The sequence below is a fragment of the Nerophis lumbriciformis genome, linkage group LG10 (genome assembly GCF_033978685.3).
Source record: "Nerophis lumbriciformis linkage group LG10, RoL_Nlum_v2.1, whole genome shotgun sequence".
Taxonomy (NCBI): Eukaryota; Metazoa; Chordata; class Actinopteri; order Syngnathiformes; family Syngnathidae; genus Nerophis; species Nerophis lumbriciformis.
In genome coordinates, this window is record NC_084557.2 from 32,284,008 (window position 1) to 32,310,691 (window position 26,684).

Consider the following 26,684-nt stretch of genomic DNA (forward strand, 5'->3'; position numbering starts at 1 on the left):
TCATGGGTTGCGAGTAGGGTTGTACGGTATACCGGTATTAGTATAGTACCGCGATACTAATGAATCATATTCGGTACTATACCGCCTCTGAAAAGTACCGGTCCACCACCCCCTTTGCGCCCCCGTTGTCGTCACGTCGTGTCATTGCTGGTTTACGAGCAGAGGAGTATGTTCGGCAGCGCACAATCATGGAGTACTTACAAGCAGACACAATGTGTAGACAGAAAAGGGAGAACGGACGCATTTTGGCTTAAAAACTAACGATACAGGTGAAGTTATAACACTGAAGGTGCTTTAAGACATGGCTAGCTAGCTAGCGGCTAAAGTCCAGCTACAGTCAACAGTGTTTTAGCTACTTCTAAATCACTAATCCTCGCCTCCATGGCGACAAATAAAGTGAGTTTCTTACAAATATCATCCCTGCCTGGACGAGGAATAGCTAAACATGTTTTATTTTAACCCGTAGCTCACCGGCGTCAAAATGTAAACAAACACAATTGGTGGATCTACACCTAACATCCACTGTAATGATGCCAAGTACAGTAGCGTATCTAGTCGATACTACTATGATTACGTCGATATTTTGTGGCATCACAACATCTTCTTTCGTTTTTTTAAAATGTATATTATGTTTATAAACTTAGGAAATATGTCCCTGGACACATGAGGACTTTGATTATGACCAATGTATGATCCTGTAACTACCGTATTTTTCGGACTATAAGTCGCAGTTTTTTTCATAGTTTGGCCGGGCTCCAGTGCAACTTATGTATGTTTTTTTTCTTCTTTATTATGCATTTTCGGCAGGTGCGAATTATAGTCCGGTGCGACTTATACTCCGAAAAATACGGTACTTGGTATCGGATTGATGCCCAAATGTGTTGTATCATCCAAAACTAATGTAAAGTATCATACAACAGAAGAATAAGTGATTATTACATTTTAACAGAAGTGTAGATAGAACATGTTAAAATATAAAGTAAGCAGATATTTACAGTAAATGAACAAGTAGAATAATATTTCATTTTGTACCACTTGTCCTTTAATAATTTGGACAAAATAATAGAATGGAAAATAACACAATATGTTACTGCATACGTCAGCAGACTAATTAGGAGCCTTTGTTTGCTTACTTACTACTAAAAGACAAGTTGTCTTGTGTGTTCACTATTTTATTTAAGGACAAACTTGCTATAAGAAACATATGTTTAATGTACCGTAAGATTTTTTGTTAAAATAAAGCCAATAATGCAATTTTTGTGGTCCGCTTTATTTAGAAAAGTATCGAAAAGTACCGAAAAGTATCAAACTAATTTTGGTACCGGTACTGGTACCAAAATATTGGTATCGGGACAACACTAGTTGCGAGTAACCCAAATTCTGTTTTAATCGCTCTGCTGCCTCATGCGACATTTTCTATGTCAGTTGTATACTGTACTCACAAAAAGAATACAAAAAAAAAAAAAAAAGGAGTAAAGTTATTGCAGCACAAAAATAGAAGTCATTCCCAAAGTTTTTTTGGCGATGACTTCACATATCCAGTCAGTGAACCTTGCCTAGCGACAGGATATGTGGGCAGAGTGGTACTTGGAGTACTATTCTGACAGTTTGAGAGATGTTTTGAGCAGACAGGCACTCAGGCATTGTGGATTATGCAAAGGAAATAATAAATAGAATCTAGTATGTAGAATCTAGTGAGAAGTTCTTAATTTTCCCTTATATTGCTGATGTGATGTATTTTCAAAAAAACTCAGGAACTTTCAGGAAAGTAAGGAGATGTAATCATAAAAAAACTTTTTTTTAAATGGATATTTTTACATTGTTGCTGTTTTGTTGAGTAAAATCATGATTTTTATTTTTCAAACTGTGTTTTCAGGAGGTGAGAGGTGGATAGTTGAGGTTTGGAGGGTGAAAGGGGCCCCCCTTTAGGTTAAGGCGTTAAACAACTTAAGCTGTACATCAAGCAAGAATGGGAAAGAATTCCACCTGAAAAGCTTCAAAAATTGCTCTCCTCAGTTCCCAAACATTTACTGAGAGTTGTTAAAAGGAAAGGCCATGTAACACAGTGGTAAAAATGCCCCTGTGCCAACTTTTTTGCAATGTGTTGCTGCCACTAAATTCTAAGTTAATGATTATTTGCAAAAAAAAAATAGTTTCTCAGTTCGAAAATTAAATATCTTGTCTTTACGATTCACACAACGTGCCAACTTCACTGGTTTTGGGTTTTGTAGAATAGTAGCGGCTTAATCCCCCCCCCCCCCCCCCCCCTAGTTTTTAGCGCCTGGTGTGCTCTTCTTTCTCCGTTTTTCCCGCAGGTTCTGTTTTTCTACACTCTAGGAGGGTGTTCCTGATTTTCAGGATCACATTTGGCTTGAGTCTTTTACATTTTTTACAACCAAAACCTATCTTCAAAGTCAGAATCATTAAAATGATCGCTTCAAATTACACTCCTATGGCTTGGTCCATCCCATTTTGCATATTCCCATTATTTGGAAATGGCTGACTCCTTCTTTAGTTGTATTATTAGTTGTCTAGAAAAGTGCTATATATATTTAATCCATTATTATTATTATTGTTATCATCATTATTGCTGCAACCTGCAACAATGCTTCTGGCAGACATATTTGATCAATCCTTCACATTCTGTGTGAAAATATCATGATTCGGGATTAAGATGCTACCAAAACACATACTACGCAATATGAAATTGCCTCCTTAAGGCTCCCATTAATGCCCTTTTAGCCTTCATTTCAGTAATGTTATTGCACTGGATAATAATACAATGTGTTGATCAACTTGACATCCATTTGCATCACTGAACTCTGCTAAGCAATGTGGTCTACATACAACACACAAAGACAAATATGTTTCAAAGGGCCAATTTATTTTGGGCCAGAACAAATTGACAAAACTATTTTAAATAGCTGCAACATAACATACATAAGTAACAAACCGCATAATAACAAAATGTCACAACATACCTGTAAACCTGGCTTCACCCAAGGAAGGCACACATGACATGGTTATATGTCATGTCACTATATACAGCACACATACTGCTATACACACGCCAAACCAGGCGTTTTTTTCTCTCAAAGAATTGTGAAATAAAATCATGTCTTCAGTGAAGCCCAGAACACTCTACGCATTTCCCCAGTTTTAGTTTAGAGAAAAGGAAAGATTGGCCTGGCCCACTAGGATCTATCTATGTTTGTGAACTTTATAGTCTATACATTTAAAATGATGTGACAATCAAACATCTAGAAGTCTAGAATGAAAGAGTATATAAGAGAATTGACAGAGTGTGTGTACCTTCAGTGCTGAATGATGAGCAGAGGCAGAGTTTGGAGTGTCTTCTTTAGCTTGCTTTCCATGTTTATGTGCTCACTGTCCACTGTGTCCAGGAATTTGGAAAATGTTTTCGTGCCATTTGCCATTTGACGCCCGCTATCATGCTAATTAGTTGCCTGAAAGCGGGTGACTCCACTGTAGAAATAGCCTGCATGTCTTCTAGCACATACGCTGCAATGGCTCTATCAATGTTGTCCTGGCTAGCAGTCCCTCCGTTAAAATCCTTAGGTCAGTGGTTCTTAACCTTGTTGGAGGTACCGAACCCCACCAGTTTCATATGCGCATTCACCGAACCCTTCTTTAGTGAAAAATAAAATGTTTTTTTTTTTCAAATTCAAGACAAAGTTATATATTTTTGGTAACACTTTAGTATGGGTAACATATTCTAAGTAACAAAGCCTTAATTTAGAGTTATTTGGACACTAGGGGAACATATTCTAAGTAATAAAGACTTAATTTAGAGTTATTTGGTTAGGGTTAGGGTCAGAGTTAGCCTTATTAGGCCTTATTATAACCCTAACCCTTAGGGTTATAATAAGGCCATGCCGAATAAGGCATTAATAAGTACTTAATAATGACTAGTTAAGAGCCAATATGTTACTAATTTGCATGTTAATCAGCAACTAATTCATGGTGAATATGTTCCCCATACTAAAGTGTTACCGTGTTTTTTTACTGGTGCATAAAATGAACCGTGCATGAACATCACCTTGTTCAAAGAACAAAACCAACACAGTGCATAAACTCACAACAAATTACACACCTGCAAATCAGTCAGCTGTTGCCGCATCCGTAATACGCCGATAGGGAGAAGTTTGTATTTACACGATGAGTCGGGTGTGTTTTGACCTCCGCCGAACCCCTGAGGCCGACTCACCGAACCCTTAGGTTTTGATCGAACCCAGGTTAAGAACCACTGCCTTAGGTGAAGTTTGTCTCTCTTTACTAGCTTTGTCGAAGCATGTTGCTTTTGTAGCTGTTTCAGCAGATTTGAATTGTTGTTTTGGGCAGTAGATGGGATCTTTGAACCAAATTGTATTTTCTTTGTGCTCAACAAAAGAAAAGTAGTGAGAATATCTCCATGTTAAGAAACTCGGCTTCGGCTCCGCCATGATGTCTTGTTAGTAAACACAGACACGCCTCCCCCCCCCCCGCCCCACACACACACTCACACACACAGCGCGCGGCGTGACTCTCCTTGTGAGACAAGAAGATTCAGAAGGACGAGACTGCAGCTCTTCAATAAAACACATTCAGATCTTCTCAGTTTCTAGCCGATGCTATATAAAAAATAACGTAAAATAACGCAGTAACGCATCATGTAGTAACGGTAACTGAGTTACTGAATATAAAAAATAACGTGTTAGACTACTCCTTACCACCGAAAATAACGGCGTTAGTCCCAACACTGACTGTAAGTGACGTCTCTTGGCTGATGCAGGCCCCACACATTTTGGAAATAAAAGTCGGCGTACCAAAATGCGCTGAAACTCGTTAGAAAACAAGCCTATAATCACTACTGTGTCTATTTTGTGGAGTATTTTACCTGTAGATGTCATTTTTAAGTCCAGAACTATGAAACAAGTGCCAATGTTGTTTGCAATAGAGGGGTTCTTTCACTGTTATCACTTGCATGCATTTTAAAATCCTATTGTATATTAAAAATGGTAAAATGCTAATCAATCTGAAGAAATAAAGATGCAGGCAGCAAGTAGCAAACCAGTGGCTAATATTTGGATGTTGTACCAATTCTTCAATTGGTTTTGCAGAGTGATGAAATGATTTTAAGCCCCTACGAGAATATTATTCAAACACCAACGCTGATGCAATTATTTTGAACATGTAACTTAGTTGCTGCTAAGCAATCAGAATAAATGCTTTTCTTTCCATTGTTGTACTTTTAAATATTGACTTTGTTAAGATGTTACATAAGCAAAAGTTTATATTGTAAACGTTATCTCCTCATGAAACCCAAGATGTGTCTGACTACCAGCTGGTGCTACCAGCTGCTTCAGGTTTCTCGAGCTAAATGCATCTCAGTACCCTTTTCTGATTGAATCGTTGACTCGCGTGTTCGTTTTATCTCACCAAACAGCTTTAGATTTTTTTTTACAGTGTGTTTAATTCAAACAAAGATACATGTATGTGGCCTGGTGTGTGATGCTTTAGAATTGAATAATATTATATTAAATAATGTAATAATCTACAATAATTCCTTTAGGTTATCCCTGGATTAACAGATGAAGATGGATGGAATTTATGATTTATAAACAAATATGATAGCCAGCATGGAAAAACTATAGGGATTATCCATTTATTCATTTCATCAAGTCTATGTGTTTGCTAGCAAATATATGCAGTTACTGTAGTGGGGGTGTGACGAGACACTCATCTCAAAAGAGGAGACGTTACAGGATATTGGGTTCACGCGAACGAGGCGGGTCGAGATTTGTGTGCGCAAAACACTGAATGTGTGAATCCAATCCTTCGTGCACGAAAAGACGGATATTCCTCTGACAATATTAAAAAAAACAAAAAAACTTCTGTTTGCAAGACAGTGTTTCTCTAAACAGGAAATATCGTCACAATTTCATTTTGTGAAACAAGATTTTGTTACACCTTTTGTAATTAACATGCTAAAACATACCATATCAGTACATAATCAATCAATAAATCAATCAAAGTTTATTTATATAGCCCTAAATCACGAGTGTCTCAAAGGGCTGCACACGCCACAACGACATCATCGGCTCAGATCCCACATCAGGGCAAGAAAAAAACTCAACCCAATGGGATGACAAAGGGAAACCTTGGAGGGGACCGCAGATGTGGGTACCCCCCCCTGGCCGACCGGTGCAATGGACGTCGAGTGGATCTAGTAAATAGTGTGAGAGTCCAGTCCATAGTGGGGCCAGCCGGAGATCGTCTTGGGTGGAGACAGGTCAGCAGCGCAGAGACGTCCCCAACTGATGCACAGATGAGTGGTCCATCCATTGTTCATCTGTGGTTACCTAATCTGTGCCCCCCCTCTTCACGAAGTAGAGGGGGGCAGATCAGAAAAGAGGCAGCAGATCAACTGGTTTAAAAGGGGGGTCTATTTAAAGGCTAGACAGAGTATACAAACTAGTAGGGATGTCCGATAATGGCTTTTTGCCGATATCCGATATTCCGATATTGTCCAACTCTTCAATTACCGATACTGATATCAACCGATATATACAGTCGTGGAATTAACACATTATTATGCCTAATTTGGACAACCAGGTATGGTGAAGATAAGGTACTTTTAAAATACATTAATAAAATAAAATAAGATAAATAAATTAAAAACATTTTCTTGAATAAAAAAGAAAGTACAACAATATAAAAACAGTTACATAGAAACTAGCAAGCGCCCCCCACGACCCCGAAGGGAATAAGCGGTAGAAAATGGATGGATGGATGGATAGTAATTAATGAAAATGAGTAAAATTAACTATTAAAGGTTAGTACTATTAGTGGACCAGCAGCACGCACAATCATGTGTGCTTACGGACTGTATCCCTTGCAGATTGTATTGATATATATTGATATATAATGTAGAAACCAGAATATTAATAACAGATAGAAACAACCCTTTTGTGTGAATGAGTGTGAATGAGTGTAAATGGGGGAGGGAGGTTTTTTGGGTTGGTGCACTAATTGTAAGTGTGTCTTGTGTTTTTTATGTTGATTTAATAAAAAATAAAAAAAATAAAAAAAAATTTTTTTTTTAAATTTAAAAAACGATACCGATAATAAAAAAAACGATACCGATAATTTCCGATATCACATTTTAACGCATTTATCGGCCGATAATCGGACATCTCTACAAATTAGTTTTAAGATGGGACTTAAATGCTTCTACTGAGGTAGCATCTCTAACTGTTATAAGCTGCACCCACTAAATTTTAGAAGAAAAAAATTCATCCATCCATCTTCTTCCGCTTATCCCTTATTGGGACGGCGTGGCGCAGTGGAAGAGTGGCCGTGCGCGACCCGAGGGTCCCTGGTTCAATCCCCACCTAGTACCAACCTCGTCATGTCCGTTGTGTCCTGAGCAAGACACTTCACCCTTGCTCCTGATGGGTGCTGGTTAGCACCTTGCATGGCAGCTCCCTCCATCAGTGTGTGAATGTGTGTGTGAATGGGTAAATGTGGAAGTAGTGTCAAAGCGCTTTGAGTACCTTGAAGGTAGAAAAGCGCTATACAAGTACAACCCATTTATTTATTTATTTATTTATCTGAGGTCTGGTTACGGGGGCAGCAGCCTAAGCAGAGAAGCCCAGACTTCCGTCTCCCCAGCCACTTTGTCCAACTCCCCCCGTGGGATCACGAGGGGTTCCCAAGCCAGCTGTGAGACATAGTCCCCAAAACATGATTTTTCACATCGAAAGATTGCTTAATTGTTTTCAAATGGTACTGTAACACGGCAGCAACACGTCTCATTTAACAAAACAGAAACATCATTGATATCTTTAGTCATCCTTTATGAGATGAATAAGATTTTCTCCTTTTTTTAAAAAGTTCAAAATGTTTATCGAGTTTATTCTTCCTTGTAATGTGTGAACACTTGCAGTGTGAACAGTTTCTTACAGTGAATCATTTGAGTAGGTTGCTTGATTTGTTTGCTTCATTCATTCCATAAATTAGCCGTTAGCAAAGAAAAACCCGTAGATTAGCTGCACCTTTGTATTAAAGTTAAAGTACCAATGATTGTCACACACACTAGGTGTGGTGAAATTTGTCCTCTGCATTTGACCCATCACCCTTGTTCACCCCCTGGGAGGTGAGGGGAGCAGTGGGCAGCAGCGGTGGCCGCGCCCGGGAATAACTTAGTATAACTTAGATCTAGACTTAGACTTATACAAACTTTATTTGATTTTGATTTTTAATTTTATTAAGGATCCCCATTAGCTGGTTGCCACAACAACCCACTAGTCTTCCTGGGGTCCACAAACTCAATACAATTACAAGTAAAAGCATATAATTATAACTACACAATACAGAAAAAAATAAAAGCATCAATAAGAAAACAAGCAAACAATTTACAGTCACAGAATAATAATTACCATATATATATAACTACAGAATAAAAAACCAAACAAAAATCATCAACAAGCAAACTAATTTACAGACTCAGATAAAATATTACTTTCCTTTTAAAGGCCTACTGAAATGCGATTTTCTTATTTAAACGGGGATAGCAGGTCCATTCTATGTGTCATACTTGATCATTTCACGATATTGCCATAATTTTGCTGAAAGGATTTAGTAGAGAACATCGACGATAAAGTTCGCAACTTTTGGTCGCTGATAAAAAAGCCTTGCCTGTACCGGAAGTAGCAGACGAGTAGCGTGACGTCACAGGTTGTGGAGCTCCTCACATCTGCACATTGTTTACAATCATGGCCACCAGCAGCGAGAGCGATTTGGACCGAGAAAGCGACGATTTCCCCATTAATTTGAGCGAGGATGAAAGACTTGTGGATGAGGAAAGTAAGAGTGAAGGACTAGAGCGCAGTGGGAGCGATTCAGATCGGGAAAATGCTGTGAGAGGCGGGTGGGACCTGATATTCAGCTGGGAATGACTAAAACAGTAAATAAACACAATAGTCTATTAGCCACAACACAACCAGGCTTATATTTAATATGCCACAAATGAATACCGCATAACAAACACCTGCCCCCTCCCGTCCATATAACCCGCCAATACAACTCAAACACCTGCACAACACACTCAATCCCACAGCCCAAAGTACCGTTCACCTCCCCAAAGTTCATACAGCACATATATTTCCCTAAAGTTACGTACGTCACATGCACATAGCGGCACGCACGGGCAAGCGATCAAATGTTTGGAAGCCGCAGCTGCATGTGTACTCACGGTACCGTGTCTGCGCATCCAACTCAAAGTCCTCATGGTAAGAGTCTCTGTTGTCCCAGTTCTCCACAGGCCAATGGTAAAGCATGACTGTCATCTTCCGGGAATGTAAACAATGAAACACCGGCTGTGTTTGTGTTGCTGCAGTCGGCTGCAATACACCGCTTCCCACCTACAGCTTTCTTCTTTGCTGTCTCCATTGTTCATTGAACAAATTGCAAAAGATTCACCAACACAGATGTCCAGAATACTGTGGAATTTTGCGATGAAAACAGACGACTTAATAGCTGGCCACCATGCTGTCCCAAAATGTCCTCTACAATCCGTGACGTCACGCGCTGACGTCATCATACCGAGACATTTTCAGCAGGATATTTCACGCGAAATTTAAAATTGCACTTTAGTAAGCTAACCCGGCCGTATTGGCATGTGTTGCAATGTTAAGATTTCATCATTGATATATAAACTATCAGACTGCGTGGTTGGTAGTAGTGGGTTTCAGTAGGCCTTTAAAAACCTGCTTACTTTCAATGCCAATGAGAATTCTTATTGATCCACAAGGCAAATTGTTCCACACAGTAGTTCAGTTACAAAGGATGGAAAGGGTAAGGATGGAAATGATAATGCACACAAGGGCAAAAAAGAGGGCAAAAACAAAAGGTATTGAGTAGACTAAAAATGTACCAGAGTAGCAATATAAAGTATAACATATATGTAATATTTACATATTTTATATACAGTATATAATAAATACTGATATATTATTGTATTATATTGTATAACAAATCCCACTTACCATGTACAATATTACAGTATATGTAACAGCTGCAGCATAAAATAGAGAGTAGATCCAGCAGAAAATATACATTATAAACAAGTAAGCCGCAGTGTTCAACGCTTGGCAAAATTGTTTTGTCCTATAGTCCCGACTATATGTGTTATCCTGACTTTTAGAGTCAATGCCAGAAGATGTCAATACCCAATCACGGTTTATCCCTTGGAATATTTTGTTTTTATGTTTGCTGTTCCTGAGAGCCATGTAAACATAATGTGTGACTGAATCACAAAGCCATCTTTTCAACCATTGATCGTTCACTTGTCTCAGCAGCAAAAGGGAGAGACACAGATAATTGTTATCAAAGTAGAAGACATGGAGCCACAATCACAAAGGAAATAACAATAAACTTGTTATTCTTCCGACAATTTTACACAGAGCTTTTTTTTTTCCCTCCGGGACTTTGACCACATGACCTAAAATGTGACTCGACTGTATTGAACTCCACACAGTGTGTGTTTGTGTATTTCTCTACATGTTAGCCTTGCCAGTGGAACTAATGTCTGAATTGGAGAATCTGTGCACGTCAAAGCACCTGTGGGTGTTCCTGTCACATTGTGTACCTACTGTGGCTTACATGCCTCAAGGCAGTGTGTTCTTCATGCATGTGTGTGTTTGTGTGTTCATAAATGTGTGTGACTAGTGCTGCCGAGGCAGAAAACGAATACAAAAGGTTTGTCCCTGAAACAGGCTCTTCTATAATTTACTGCTTTCTCTGCAACAAAAGGTGATGCCTACTGTGGCAAAAAAAAAACCTTCAATATCTCTTAAAGGAACTGAATAAAAGTTAGCTTCATGAAGAATTTGTAAATGTAAATAGAGAGCCTTTAAATCTCAACACCGGGAAAAAAAGTGTCTAAAAATGCACATATTGTTTATTTCTTATGACTTGTTGCCTTGTTTGTGCCCATGCCGAGACTCAAAAACTCTCCCTCCCCCCCCTGTCTTCCCATACCTCTCTCTGTTGCCATGGCTACCGCAGGCGGTTGCCAAGCGAGGATGGTTCAATGTCGAGTAACAGCTCCGGGAAGCTGAACGCCAGCAAGAGCTCCTCAGCCCGGAAGACGGCCACTGGTGGCAGCTGCAAGAACGGCAAGGAGGATCTGCACAAGAAAAACACCAATGGTAAGGAGGCGGGTGAGGGACACCATGGGGGAATTTTTTTTTAAAACATATATAAAGTTGAGGCATATGTGAGAGTGGAGGAAAGAAAAGTGATTAAGAAAAAAAGAGAGCGTGAGGGACAGATGGTGAGAAAGTCTTCATCCCCTCATATTTCTGCCCACGACAGTAGGCTGCTAATTATATAGTAATCAGTATGTACACTGGCCCACCATGCACACACATTTGTTACACTTGTCTTGCCAACATTCTCATTTGATGACATCTCGCCCTTGAGGATAATTCCTGTGAACTAATGAAGTGCATTGAGAACAATCATGCATACCGTGAGTCAGCCGGCTGCTGCATCATGCAACATTAAGTAACCTCGCGGTGACACGCTCTGTGTACTCCTGAGGTCGATTCCAATGAAACATCATTACTCGCTCTTACATTAGTCTTGGTAGTAGTGGCTTACTTCACAGTTGTAGGAAGTGTTTCATTGGTTCTGAGCTTGTTACTCAAAACACTCGTATCTCAAATTGTCACCCATTGAAATTAATTTACAGAATTTTTCTGACTATAAGGCGCACTTAAAATCCTTTAATTTTCTCAAAAATCGACAGTGTGCCTTATAGTTGTTTGGACTACCGTCATACTTGCCAACCCTGCCGGATTTTCCGGGAGACTCCCGAAAATCAGCGCCTCTCCCGAAAACCTCCCGGGATAAATTTTCTCCCGAAAATCTCCCGAAATTCAGGCGGAGCTGGAGGCCACGCCCCCTCCAGCTCCATGCGGACCTGAGTGACGTGTCAATACCCTGTTTTCACGTCCGCTTTCCCACAATATAAACAGCGTGCCTGCCCAATCACATAGTAACTGTAGAATGATCGAGGGCGAGTTCTTGGTTTCTTATGTGGGTTTATTGTTAGGCAGTTTCATTAACGTCCTCCCAGCGCGGTAACAACACACAACAGCAGTCACGTTTTCGTCTACCGTAAAGCAGTTCGTCTGCCGTAAACAGCAATGTTGTGACACTCTTAAACAGGACAATACTGCCATCTACTGTACATGCATATGTGACAATAACATCTACGGCTTTTAGAGAGTGCAGTGCACAACTGCGCACACAACAGGGAGACGAAGCAGAATGCATCATCAGAGAGGGTGTTCAGCATGGTTAGAATAATAGTGACAGAGAATAGAACAAGGATGGACAATTCAACCCTTAACTCAACAATGAGTAGATGAGTGTTATGTGTGTGTATATGTGTAAATAAATGAACACTGAAATTCAAGTATTTCTCTTATTTATTTATACATATATATATATATATATATATATATATATATATATATATATATATATATATATATATATATATATATATATATATATATATATATATATATATATATACACACATATGCATAGCTAGAATTCACTGAAAGTCAAGTATTTCTTATATATATATATATATATATATATATATATATATATATATATATATATATATATATATATATATCCATCCCATCCATTTTCTACCGCTTATTCCTTTTATATATATATATATATATATATATATATATATATATATATATATATATATATATATATATATATATATATATATATATATATATATGAAATAATTGACTTGGTGAATTCTAGCTGTAAATATACTCCTCCCCTCTTAACCACGCCCCGGCCCCAAACACGGGGCGTGGTTGGGGCGTTACAAAATCTTCTTTCGTTTTTAAAAATTGTATATTATGTTTATAAACTCAGGAAATGCGTCCCTGGACACATGAGGACTTTAATATGACCAATGTATGATCCTGTAACGACTTGGTATCGGATTGATACCCACATTTGTGGTATCATCCAAAACTAATGTAAAGTATCAAACAACAGAAGGATACATTATTATTACATTTTAACAGAAGTGTAGATAGAACATGTTAAAAGAGAAAGAAAGCAGATATTAACAGTAAATTAACAAGTAGATTAATAATTCATTTTCTACCACTTGTCCTTAATAATTTTGTACAGATGTCTGGTAATATCGGCCTGCCGATATTATCGGCCGATAAATGCTTTAAAATGTAATATCGGAAATTATTGGTATCGTTTTTTTTATTATCGGTATCGTTTTTTTTTTTTTTTTTTTTTTTTTAAATCAACATAAAAAACACAAGATACACTTACAATTAGTGCACCAACCCAAAAAAACCTCCCTCCCCCATTTACACTCATTAACACAAAAGGGTTGTTTCTTTCTGTTATTAATATTCTGGTTCCTACATTATATATCAATATATATCAATACAGTCTGCAAGGGATACAGTCCGTAAGCACGCATGATTGTGCGTGCTGCTGGTCCACTAATAGTACTAACCTCCATCCATCCATCCATTTCCTACCGCTTATTCCCTTTGGTATAGTGGGGGGCGCTGGAGCCTATCTCAGATACAATCGGGCGGAAGGCGGGGTACACCCTGGACTAGTCGCTACCTCATCGCAGAGTACTAACCTTTAACAGTTAATTTGACTAATTTTCATTAATTACTAGTTTCTATGTAACTGTTTTTATATTGTTTTACTTTCTTTTTTATTCAATAAAATGTTTTTGATTTATTTATCTTATTTTATTATTATTTTTAAAAGGTACCTTATCTTCACCATACCTGGTTGTCTAAATTAGGCATGATAATGTGTTAATTCTACGACTGTATATATCGGTTGATAACGGTATCGGTTGATATCGGTATCGGTAATTAAAGAGTTGGACAATATCGGAATATCGGATATCGGCAAAAAGCCATTATCGGACATCCCTAATTTTGACAAAATAATAGAATGGAAAATGACACAATATGTTACTGCATATGTCAGCAGACTAATTAGGAGCCTTTGTTTGCCTACTTACTAATAAAAGACAAGTTGTCTAGTATGTTCACTATTTTATTGCAATAAGAAACATATGTTTAATGTAAAATATGTTCAAATAAAGCCAATAATGACATTTTTTGTGGTCCCCTTTATTTAGAAAAAAATATCGGTTTCGGATAACACTAGTTCTAACCTATATCTCACTATGGAAGCGCTAAAAACTACCAGTGTAGTGGGTTTACATAATTCACCCACGGAACTTTAGTTATTAGAGAGTTGACCTCTCACCTGCCCATGGACCTCCGAGTTTGCCTTTCCCTCTCTGGACTTCCGCCTCTCTCACAACACGCACCTTCATCACTTCCCGGTAACAACTCACCAGTTAATCCCATCACATAGTTTCACACCATGTATTTAGATTAGATACACACGTCATATCCTGGTGTTTAATAAACACTCTTCCGAATATCAACGCCCCTGTCTCAGTGCAGTCCCTTTCCCCATTGTACTGCAACATTAATATTCCAGTAGAATACAGTGAGACTTAAAACTAGTCTAAAATGAAATTATAAACTAGTATAGATTGATCATTGTTTTTGCAGTTTTAGCTGACAATAATAAAAGACTGAAAATCATAGACTTTTATACTTTGACCTTTATGGGCCTCATCAACAGATGGCTCTTTTTTTTATCTGGTCAGGCTCTGATTTTATTGTGTGGATATTGTTTGGAGACCTTCTCTTTTGGGGGGGGTAATTTTCATTGTCACTGTTCATGTTTTCTACCTCAGCGTGCCAATGTTCCCTGTGATTTGTGTGATTTACAGTGTTTATACAAGCAAATGAATGAATACCCAAAGGAGGGAAGAGGCTGAGTAATTGTCTCATTCTCTCACTGCTGTTCAGAAAGCGGACAGAAGTTGAACAGAAATTGGGATGACGCGAGGAAATTGGATGCAGGAAATTGCTGTCATCAGACTAAGCAATTAATAATTCCAAAATAGAAGTGCGGACCCAGCGCTGATAAAGTAAATAAAAAACTGCCACAGTGCGCTGCAGTGTACTATGTTATGAACACCAATTGCTCCAACTCCAAATGTAGCATTTAATGTGACAAACAAACTTATTTCTTCTTATTGCTTATTAAAGGCAGTCACATAAGACCATTCATTACAGTAATATCCAACACAACTCATAAGTCTTCAACCATCAAACTTTCAGGCCTGTTCTGTTCTTGTTGAGTTGTGCATCCCATCAATTGTACCTTGCCATGCAGCTATCTGAGCAATTCCCAAAAAGGTAACGCTAAATTAGCAGATTGTCAACATCTCACCCAAGTTAATTGGGCATACATGCACGCACCCGCCCCTCCCCCAATCAACGCCTTCACCCCTGCTTAATTCCTCCGGGGTTGTGGATGGCTGAGTAGCGCTTTATAGCGGCAACCGGCCTCCAGGGTCCCAAATCCCCCCCCTCTGTTGCGAGTTGTTTTGATTACATGTATCATGTTTATGTGTGCCATGCTATGTGAGGTTTTTTCCTCAGACTCAGTCTGGACACCTCCTGAGGGTCCAGCCTTAGACTGATATTTTTTTTTACTCTTCCCCCTTTCCCAATGTCACCTTTTTCCCACCTTTTTTAAGGAGCGTCGTAAGTGGCTGATCCTTTGGCAGTCCCGTCTTGTCCCCTTGTAACGTATGTCTGCTCTTAGAGGGACTGTGCGGAAAATGAAATTTCAGTTCTTATGTGTCTTGTACATGTTAAAGAATGGACAACAGTAAAGCATCTTGAATCTTGAATCTTGATCTCCACATGAATATCATAAACTAGTTAATTGTCAATGTCACTTTTTAATGGGTTGTAGTGGATAGCACTATTATTTAAATCAGGGGTTCTTAACCTTTTTGAGATCATGGCCCAACCATACATAGGGATCCAGGACTCATACAAAACCGACGAAAAATACATCTACATTGAATTATGTAGTGCCAAAATGAACAAAATAAATAATAATACTTATGTTTCTTAACTAAACTGTCAACAAAAATACAATACAATGAAAAAACAGCTTCACCACTTTAGTCATAATTTTTGCGCTTAAGAAACGTCTCTATGACTTTAGCTCAGTGGTTTTTAACCTTGTTGGAGGTACCGAACCCCACCAGTTTCATACGCACATTCACCGAACCCTTCTTTAGTGAAAAATAAAATGTTTTTTTGTTTTTTTTTCAAATTCAAGACAAAGTTATGTTTTTTTTAATAGTGCACAAAATGAACCGTGCATGAACATCACCTTGTTCAAAGAACAAAACCAACACAGTGCATGATATCACAACAAATTGCACACTTGCAAATCAGATGGAAAATTAGAGGGAACATTGTTTGGGGGTATCCATAATACTTAGACTTAGACTTCTTTTTTTTTTCAAATTTTAACTTTACAGTACAGATACGCCGATAGGGAGAAGTTTTTATTTACACGATTGATTGATTGATTGAATGAAACTTTTATTAGTAGATTGCACAGTACAGTACACATTCCGTACAATTGACCACTAAATGGTAACACCCGAATAAGATTTTCAACTTGTTTAATTTAGTCGGAGTCCACGTTAATTAATTCATGAGTGCACTAATTGCACTAATTGTAAGTGTATATTGTGTTTTTTATGTTGATTTAATTTTAAAATTAATATAAAAAAAAAATAAAAAAAATAAAAAATATATATATATATATATATATATATATATATATAGATATATATATATATATATATATATTTTTTTTTTTTTAATTTCTTGTGCGGCCCGGTACCAATCGATCCACGGACCGGTACCGGCCCGGGGGTTGGGGACCACTGCTGTAAATGACTTTTTGTATTTAAAAAAAAAAAAATTAACTTTTGTATGCAATATATAAGTTATATCATATATGAAATATGTGAAATATATAAATAACACACAATTGGCTACCAAAGCTATAATGACCAAAACCAAACTGCAGTAGCGCAGTAGGCCCAAGTATTCATCAAAAAACAAATAATGAATTTAACTTAATATATGCAGGACTACAGAAATATGAATAACACAAAAACGAGTACCACAAGTGGAGTATTAATTTGTTTGGTGGTCACAATAATTAATTAGTTTAAGGTAATGGCGCAGTAAATGAAATGATGCGGACATGTTTGTTGCTGAATACTGTGAACGTCTCTGAGTGGGGGAGGGTTCTCCTGGTGCCGACAGATCTCTCGTGAGCCCGGTAGACAGGTTGGAGCAAGTCTTTTATTTTTCATACACAAGTATGACGTGCTTTCCAGCAATATATTTACGACTTTTCAGTCCCGTGTGTCTCAGTGCGTGCTCTCTCTCTCTCTCTCTCTCTATCTCCAACTCCAACTCCCAACAACGTGTCTCTGCCCGGCTGCCACTAATTAGATAACAAACCCCAGCTTGGCAATTTAATCACCTATCAGCTGTGTTTCAAAACCGGCCCTGGCACACCCCGCTCCGCGGCAGGCCCGCAGGCCACGCCCCCCTCCACAAATACTTTCTAATATACTTCTGCTTTAGATACTTTGTATTTTGTGAGTAATATGCAAATACATTTATTTGGTACTTGTTCATATTACAAATACGGTGTTTTAGAATGCAATATTGCGCAACTAAGGACACTTATTACAGACAGTCCGGCTAGCTTGTGTACTGTTTTGTGCTTAGCTGTTGTGTAGCTGCTAACTCCTACTAGCCTATAGCCTACCGTGTTAACTTTTTTGTAAACGACTTCACTGATACATTTAGATGTTAACTGTCCGGCTTTGCACAAGTGAACACGTTGCAGGACTGCTTGTATCGGAGCTCATATGGGAGATTTTTAAATGCAACGTTGTTGTTGTTTTTTTGCTATTTGGGACAACCCAAGTTTTAGAATATTATAACTTTTCTTTCTTTTACTCTATATATTCAAATTGTGTAAGTACACTTCTGATGCTCTTGGTTTTGTGTCCATATATTTTTATTGTAAAACACGATATGCGTCATCAAGTACACTGCAAAAACTGAAATCTAAGTAAGATTAAATATCTCAAATATGGGTGATATTTGCTTATTTTCTGTCTGATAAGATAATTATTCTCACCAAGCAGATTTGATGTTAGAGTGTTTTACTTGTTTTAAGTGTTTTGGTCCTAAATGATCTCAGTAAGATATTACAGCTTGTTGCTGAGATTTTATGACCTATATTGAGTAAAACCTGCTTGAAACTAGAACATCAACTGTTGCAAAGCTGTGTCATCAACACTCACAAGTATAAAACTACTTTTTTAAAGTAATAATTTCTTCCTTCAAGCATGAAAAAAAAAAATCATGACTTTGACACAATTTTGTCTCATAATTAAAACAGATGACAGCCAAATGGACTTTGCTGTTTTATTTTCAATGAAACAATAGAAAATACGTACTCATATAGTAGTACAGTTGGCACAGTACAGTAAACTGACAGTTAATTAAACATTTAACATGTGACATTTCTAACGATTTTGAACAGAAATAGTTCATGCACATTCAGATAAACTCTTCAAAATTACAATTAAAACATTTTTGGCTGGGGGCCGGGCTGTATATATGCGCTCTAATTGACTGAAAGAGCACGCACTTGGCGCGATGATGTCATGTTATCGATGGAAAAATGCATTTTTAGACAATATGATTTGCCTGAGCGGCTAGGAAACCCCGAGAGTAACAAGCGGTTGCCTTGTTGCCTTTCCATTAAGAACAATAAACTAGTTTTTAGTATAAGTTTGCTGGTTTCAAGAAATGTAATGCCGAGCGCATATCATTATGTCAAGATAATGGCACTAGCATTTACTTCATTTAAGAATATTTTTCAACATATTGAGCAGAAAGGTCTCTTTTTTTTCTACGAGGAAAAGTTTTTTTAGTGAGAATATACTTCTTTTAAGGTATTTTTGGGTTCCTTGAGGTTAGCTAATTTGACTTGTTTTGGAAAGTCTTGACAAGCCAAATTTTCTTGTCTATTGGCAGAAAATTTTGCTTAGTTCAAATAAAATAGCCTTATTTTTGTATTATTTTTTCTTGTTTTTGAACACGGACTTTTTGCAGTGTAACGGTGGTATTTTGACAAATCGATGTGGCATCATTGCTATGGTTCTGACTGTAACATCCCAGCAGCCTGGAGGGGACAGCTAACCTTCATCCTTTTCCTCCTCACAGACCCATATGAAGATCATACAGGATCTTTACGGCTTATAACCATCAAACCCTTGACAGCACAACCAACGTATTCCTACCCCTCATCCTCTTCTCACAGCCAAGACTCTGTCATCGTTAATGGCGAGGTAAGACTGCACGTCTCAACACGTAAACACTTGAATCCACTCGGCCTGGCACTTTTGTATTGATGTGTACATACGTACAGTATTTGTCTTTGATTTGGAGGTGAAATATCGTAATAGGCCTCTGTCATCCGGCCCACTTGTGTACTGAAGCATCCTCCCAGCATCTTTGCACAGCTGATGAATGAAGTGGTTATTGCAACAAAACACTCTGCCTTCCGATTTAATCGCTTCCTGTCACTTTCCTCCCTTCCCAGTCTGTCATCTTTCACACTTTAGCCTCGTTTGTCTGCAGCACGGGCAGCAATTTACTGTGATGACTCTTTATTTCTCAGTATGTTGTCATTATCCTGGAAAAGAACTGTCGAGGGTCTTTAATGTTGTAGTTTATCTGCCAAATAGTTGCAACAGCCAAGATGTCACGTACCATATTATACATGCCGCAGTATGGGTGGGCAATACTGAAAATGTTGGTATTGATCCGATACCAAGTAAAACGGGGCTATGTATTATGGGGTGCCGAATGTGGATGTTCAGTCACACTTTTCTGGCAGATATATTTCTCAGGTTTAACTCACTTTTCTCAGATTTGGCTCATTTTCATCAGATTTAAGTTTAAATTAAAGCTGCAAGCAGCGATGGACGGGACCAACTTTGACGGCACATAAAATCCAAACCGGAGCAGTAATTAAAACTCTTTGGTCAACTTTTAATCAGAAGGGTTCAATCTCTCTCCTGTACTAGTTTGAAGCCGACACGACAAACGCGCTCAGATGAGATAATGTTTGAAAAAAGGTGACCGGTTTTTACAAAACTTTTGTTTTGAAGGGGGAATTGCAAGCTTCCTGTTGATTTTTGCTGGGGGTTGTCAATATATGAAATGTAGGTCTAGGTGAGACCTACATAGAGGTTTTTGTTTCAACTGGAAGTTGCAGGCAGTTTTGTCTGAGTTTTCTTCCGAGGAGCAGTTGTTTCTGTGTTTTCTTCCTAGGGGGCGCTAGAGCGCAATTTTGAGTTTTGGGGTTGGATTTTTTTATTAGATCGCAATTTTTGCCAGTCCTGATGTGTGTGTCCAGTTTGGTGAGTTTTGAAGCATGTTAAGGGGGTCAAATTACAGCTCAAAAAGGCAAAAGTGACTGTTTTTACTAACTTTTTGTTTAGAAAGGGGAATTGCAAACTTCCTGTAGATTTTTGCTGAAGAATGTTAGTGTATGAATTCTAGGTCTAAGTCAGACCTACATAGGGGTTTTTGTTTCATGTCTTTACGACATTTCTAACGGAAGTTACAAGCAGTTTTGTCTGTGTTTTCCCTAGGGTGCGCTAGAGCGCAATTTTGAGTTTTGGGGTTTGGTTTTTTTATTAGATGGCAATGTTTGCCAGTCCTGATGTGTGTGTCAATTATGGTGAGTTTTGAAGCATGTTAAGGGGGTCAAATTACAGCTCAAAGAGGCGGCGGAATAATAATAATAAAACCTTACAGTTACAATAGGGTCCTCTGTCCCAAAGGGACATTGCGGTCCCTAATTAAATGTTGACTCTAAATATTATATCTAAATATCAAATCTAAACCTAAATCTTAAATATAAATGTATGTTAAATCTAAACATAAATCTTAAATCTAAACCTATATGTTAAATCTAAACCTAAATGTGAGAGCGAGATGTTAAATGTGAGTGTTAAATGTTGAATCTAAACCTAAACTTCAAATCAAAGCCTAAATCTTAAATCTAAATCTAAATGTGAACGCTAAATCTTAAATCTAAACCTAAATGTTGAATCTAAACCTCAGTATTAAATATAAACCTACATTTTGAATCTAAATCTAAATGTTGAATATACATCTCAAATCTAAATGTGAGCGCTAAATGTTGAATCTAAACCTAAATGTTTAAACTAAACCTAAATGTTAAATCTAAACCTAAGTGTTAAATATAAACCTAAATGTTAAATATACACCTAAATGTTAAATATACATCTAAATGTTAAATATAAATCTTAAATCTAAATGTGAGAGCTAAATGTGAATCTAAACCTAAATGTTAAATCTAAATCTATATGTTAAATATAAATCTTAAGTCTAAATGTGAGGGATAAATGTTGAATCTAAACCTAAGTGTTGAGTCTAAATCTAAATGTGAGGGGGTGATGTTAAACGTGAGTGCTAAATGTTAAATCTAAACCGACATTTTAAATCTAAACCGACGTTTTAAATCCAAACCTAAATCCTAAATCTAAATAAGAGTACTAAATTTGAAATCTAAACCTAAATGTTAAATTGTAAATCTAAATGTGAGCGCTTAATCTCTTGCCAAGTGTAAAGATTAATATTAATAGGATGTCATTATTCCACCAATCCAACGCCTCTAAACCCACCTCTGCCTCTCCCTCACACTGCAAAAAGTCAGTGTTCAAAAACAAGAAACAAAAATACAAAAAAAGGGGTATTTTATTTGAACTAAGCAAAATTATCTGCCAATAGAACAAGAGGGAACAAGAAAATTTGGCTTGTCAAGAATTTCCAAAACAAGTAAAATTAGCTAACCTCAACGAATCCAAAAATACCTTAAAATAAGTTTATTCTCACTAATAACAAAATGAGTACATATTTTCTATTGTTTCATTGAAAGAAAAAAAAAGAAAAGTCCATTTGGCTGTCATCTGTTTTAACTATGAGACACAGTTGTGTCAAAATCATGATTTTTTTTCATGCTTGAAGTAAGAAATTATTACTTTAAAAAAGTAGTTTTATACTTGTGAGTGTTGATGACACAGCTTTGCAACACTTGATATTCTAGTTTCAAGCATGTTTTACTCAATATAGGTCATAAAATCTCAGCAACAAGCTGTAATATCTTACTGAGATCATTTAGGACCAAAACCCTTTAAACAAGTAAAACACTCGAACATCAAATTGTGTTAGATGTAAATATAAACGGAATACAATGATTTGCAAAACATTTTCAACCCATATTCAATTGAATATGCGACTAAGACAACATATTTGATGTTCAAACTCATAAACATTTTTTTTTTTTGCAAATAATCATTAACTTTAGAATTTGATGCCAGCAACACGTGACAAAGAAGTTAGGAAAGGTGGCAATAAATACTGATAAAGTTGAGGAATGCTCATCAAACACTTATTTGGAACATCCCACAGGTGAACAGGCTAATTGCGAACAGGTGGGTGCCATGATTGGGTATAAAAGTAGATTCCATGAAATGCTCAGTCATTCACAAACAAGGATGGGGCGAGGGTCACCACTTTGTCAACAAATGCGTGAGCAAATTGTTGAACAGTTTAAGAAAAACCTTTCTCAACCAGCTATTGCAAGGAATTTAGGGATTTCACCATCTACGGTCCGTAATATCATCAAAGGGTTCAGAGAATCTGGAGAAATCACTGCACGTAAGCAGCTAAGCCCGTGACCTTCAATCCCTCAGGCTGTACTGCATCAACAAGCGACATCAGTGTGTAAAGGATATCACCACATGGGCTCAGGAACACTTCAGAAACCCACTGTCAGTAACTACAGTTGGTCGCTACATCTGTAAGTGCAAGTTAAAACTCTCCTATGCAAGGCGAAAAAAAGTTTATCAACAACACCCAGAAGGGTAACACAGTGGTGAACATGCCCTTTCCCAACTACTTTGGCACGTGTTGCAGCCATGAAATTCTAAGTTCATTATTATTTGCAAAAAAAAAAAAAAAAGTTTATGAGTTTGAACATCAAATATCTTGTCTTTGTAGTGCATTCAACTGAATATGGGTTGAAAAGGATTTGCAAATCATTGTATTCCGTTTATATTTACATCTAACACAATTTCCCAACTCATACGGAAACGGCGTTTGTAAATGCTAGTGCCATTATCTTGACATAATGATATGCGCTCGGCATCATGATTGAAATGATTACTTTAAAAAAGTAGTTTTATACTTGTGATTGTAATGACACAGCTTTACAACAGTTGATATTCTAGTTTCAAGCATGTTTTACTCAATATAGGTCATAAAATCTCAGCTACAAGCTGTAATATCTTACAGAGATAATTTAGGACCAAAACCCTTAAAACAAGTAAAACACTCTAACATAAAATCTGCTTAGTGAGAAGAAGTATCTTATCAGACAGAAAATAAGCAAATATCACCCTTATTTGAGATATTTAATCTTACTTAGATTTCAGTTTTTGCAGTGCACATGTTTGGAGCAAGCATTTTTTTTAATTATGCAACTTTATTGGCATTTTTTGTCATTAAGCATCCGTCATATTTCCTTCTTCCGCAGTCAGAAAGGGTTAGGAGTGTCTACACTAAGAGGCAGAGATGTGGGAGCGGCTTTGCGGCTAAGAGGCGTCGGATTGGTGGAATATTGGCTTCCTATAAATATTCATCTTTACACTTGGCAAGAAACTTAGTGCTCACATTTAGATTTAGATTTAGATTCCGATTTAAGGTTTAGGTTTAGATTCAACATTTACGTTTAGATTTAACATCTAGTGCTCAAGTTTAGATTTAACATTTAGGTTTAGATTTAACATGTAGTACACTGCAAAAACTGAAATGTAAGTAAGATTAAATATCTCAAATAAGGGTGATATTTGCTTATTTTCTGTCTGATAAGATAATTCTTCTCACTAAGCATATTTTATGTTAGAGTGTTTTACTTGTTTTAAGGGTTTTGGTCCTAAATGATCTCAGTAAGATATTACAGCCTGTAGATGAGATTTGATGACCTATGTTGAGTAAAACATGCTTGAAACTAGAATATCAACTGTTGCAAAGCTGTGTCATCAACACTCACAAGTATAAAACTACTTTTTTAAAGTAATAATTTCTTACTTCAAGCATGAAAAAAAAAATCATGATGCATATCATTATGTCAAGATAATGACAATAGCATTTACTTAATTTAAGAATATTTTTCAACATATTGAGCAAAAAGGTCTCTTTTTTTTTTCTACCAAGAAAAGTGCACTTTTTATTTGTGAGAATATACTTATTTTAAGGTATTTTTGGGTTCATTGAGGTTAGCTAATTTTACTTGTTTTGGAAAGTCTTGATAAGCCGAATTTTCTTGTTCTATTGGCAGATAATTTTGCTTAGTTCAAATAAAATACCCCTAATTTTTGTAGTTTTTTTTCTTGTTTTTGAACACTGACTTTTTGCAGTGTACTCACATTCAGATTTAAGATTTAGATTCAACATTTAGGTTTCGATTCAACATTTAGGTTTCGATGTAACATTTAACGCTCAGATTTAGATTTAATCTTTAGATTTAGATTTAACATGTAGATGTAACATTTAGGGTTAGAATGAACATTTAGCACTCATATTTACATTTAGATTTAACATTTAGGTTTAGATTTAACATTTAGGTTTAGATCTAACATTTAGCGCTCACATTTAACATGTAGTGCTTACATTTAGATTTAGATTTAACAGTAAGGTTTAGATTTAACATGTAGGTTTAGATTTAAGATTTAGATATAGTTTTTAGAGTCAACATTTAATTTAAACTTAAATGTGATGAAAATTAGCGTAATCTGACAAAAGTGAGTTAATTCTGAGAAATATATCCGCTAGAAAAGTGTGACTGAACTTCTACATTTGGCACCCCATACGGTTTTGCAGATCCAAATACTTTTGATAAGGAAAGTAAAATACAAGATTTTAGGCAAACAAAACTTTTTTTGTAACAACTTATTTGTGAACGCTTTGACAATACAACAGACAGATAATTAATTAATATCAATCACATCATTAATAAATGGTTCTCTTTCTAATCCTTTAAATGTTTTACCACAAAAGCCATCCTGTGTTTGTTAGTATTGTTACATCACTGTCCATCAAATTACATGTATAGTATATTGCGTAATAATATCATATTCATACCTGTTCTACAGGCAAATCATGGCGGGCTTAAGCCAAAGTCTGACATCGAACACTACAGACACAAACTGCGGCAGAAAGCCCGTAGGAAGGGTTACGGAGAGTTCTCCCTTTCGGAGAGTGGGAGCCATGGATATGGTCGGCACAGTCGACATAACAACGGAGTTAAGGAACCAATGACAGCCGAGGAGAAGAGGGCCTCCTTCGCCGGATGTCATAAAAGGTGAGACATTGTCAAGACATATAGTACAAATGTATTCAACATAGACCATATTTGGTTCAATTAACCCTTGTGCAAACCTGGGGTGTCACATGTGTTCCTTATGTGATATCATTGTTTTGTTTGAATGCTAGCGGTCTCAAATTTCTAAAAATGTTTTGGGGGGTGGGGGGTTGTTGTGTGATTATGATTGTAACATGTTTAGAATAGGATATAAACATAAACAGTATACACACATTCAGACTGTGCTATAACAATTCAAGTGTAACAAGAAGTTAACCACTGTTATTACAGTAAAATGGAAATGCACTTTGACGACAATATGAAAAAAATTAGGACAAAACAAAAACCCATTTTATTTTATTTTTTACATATTAGTAGTATCTAATTACTATACTTTTTCCATGAAAACCAAATGAATCTCATTCTTGTCAATCAAAAAAACAAGAAGAAAACATTGTTTTGGGGGAATGGTGCCCCTTATTTACCAGATGGCGCCAGCAAACCAAAATGCATATTTGTCAGAGCATTGATGAGTATAAAATTAGTGTAGTTGAAATGCAATGAAATTGATCCTGGGGATTTATGCAGATATATAGATACAAACGACTTGTGTGAACTCAATAAACTCAACCAAGTCATGCCTGCTTTCTTTCTTATTCTAGCACAATGGAAACAAGCCTTTTGGCTTTTTGTGCCATCCATTTGCCTTTTTAAAGCATTACATGGATTCAATTCGTTAAGATGTCAATAAACTTCTCAATCAATCAATCAATCAATCAATCAATCAAAAAAGCTCAGTAGACATTGTTAAAAAAATAAATAAAATTAAATACATATTATATATATATATATATATATATATATATATATATATATATATATATATATATATATATATACACACACACCAATGTGTGTGTGCACTACTGTACTTGTCTACTGTCTACTGTATCAAAATCAATATTGTCAATAATTATTGACCTATTCAAGGCTGTAATTACCAAATACTCAAATATTCCACACTGCAGCGTTTTGTTTTGTTTTTAGAAATATTGCATAAACAAGTCCTGCCTGCTTTCTTTCTTATTCTAGCACAATGGAAACAAGCCTTTTGGCTTTTTGTGCCATCCATT

At 36.8% G+C, this 26,684-nt stretch overlaps 1 protein-coding gene across 4 annotated transcripts in view; it reads left to right on the plus strand.

Annotated features, from left to right (window-relative positions):
* Positions 1-26,684, plus strand: part of kiaa1549la (KIAA1549-like a) — a 293,945-nt gene that overhangs the window by 227,122 nt on the left and 40,139 nt on the right. For all 4 annotated transcript variants that reach the window (XM_061969804.2, XM_061969805.2, XM_061969806.2 and 1 more), the window contains 3 exons: positions 11,071-11,213; positions 19,317-19,441; positions 25,343-25,551. In XM_061969804.2, the coding sequence (XP_061825788.2) occupies positions 11,071-11,213; positions 19,317-19,441; positions 25,343-25,551 (477 nt within the window). The remainder of the gene's footprint in view (positions 1-11,070; positions 11,214-19,316; positions 19,442-25,342; positions 25,552-26,684) is intronic.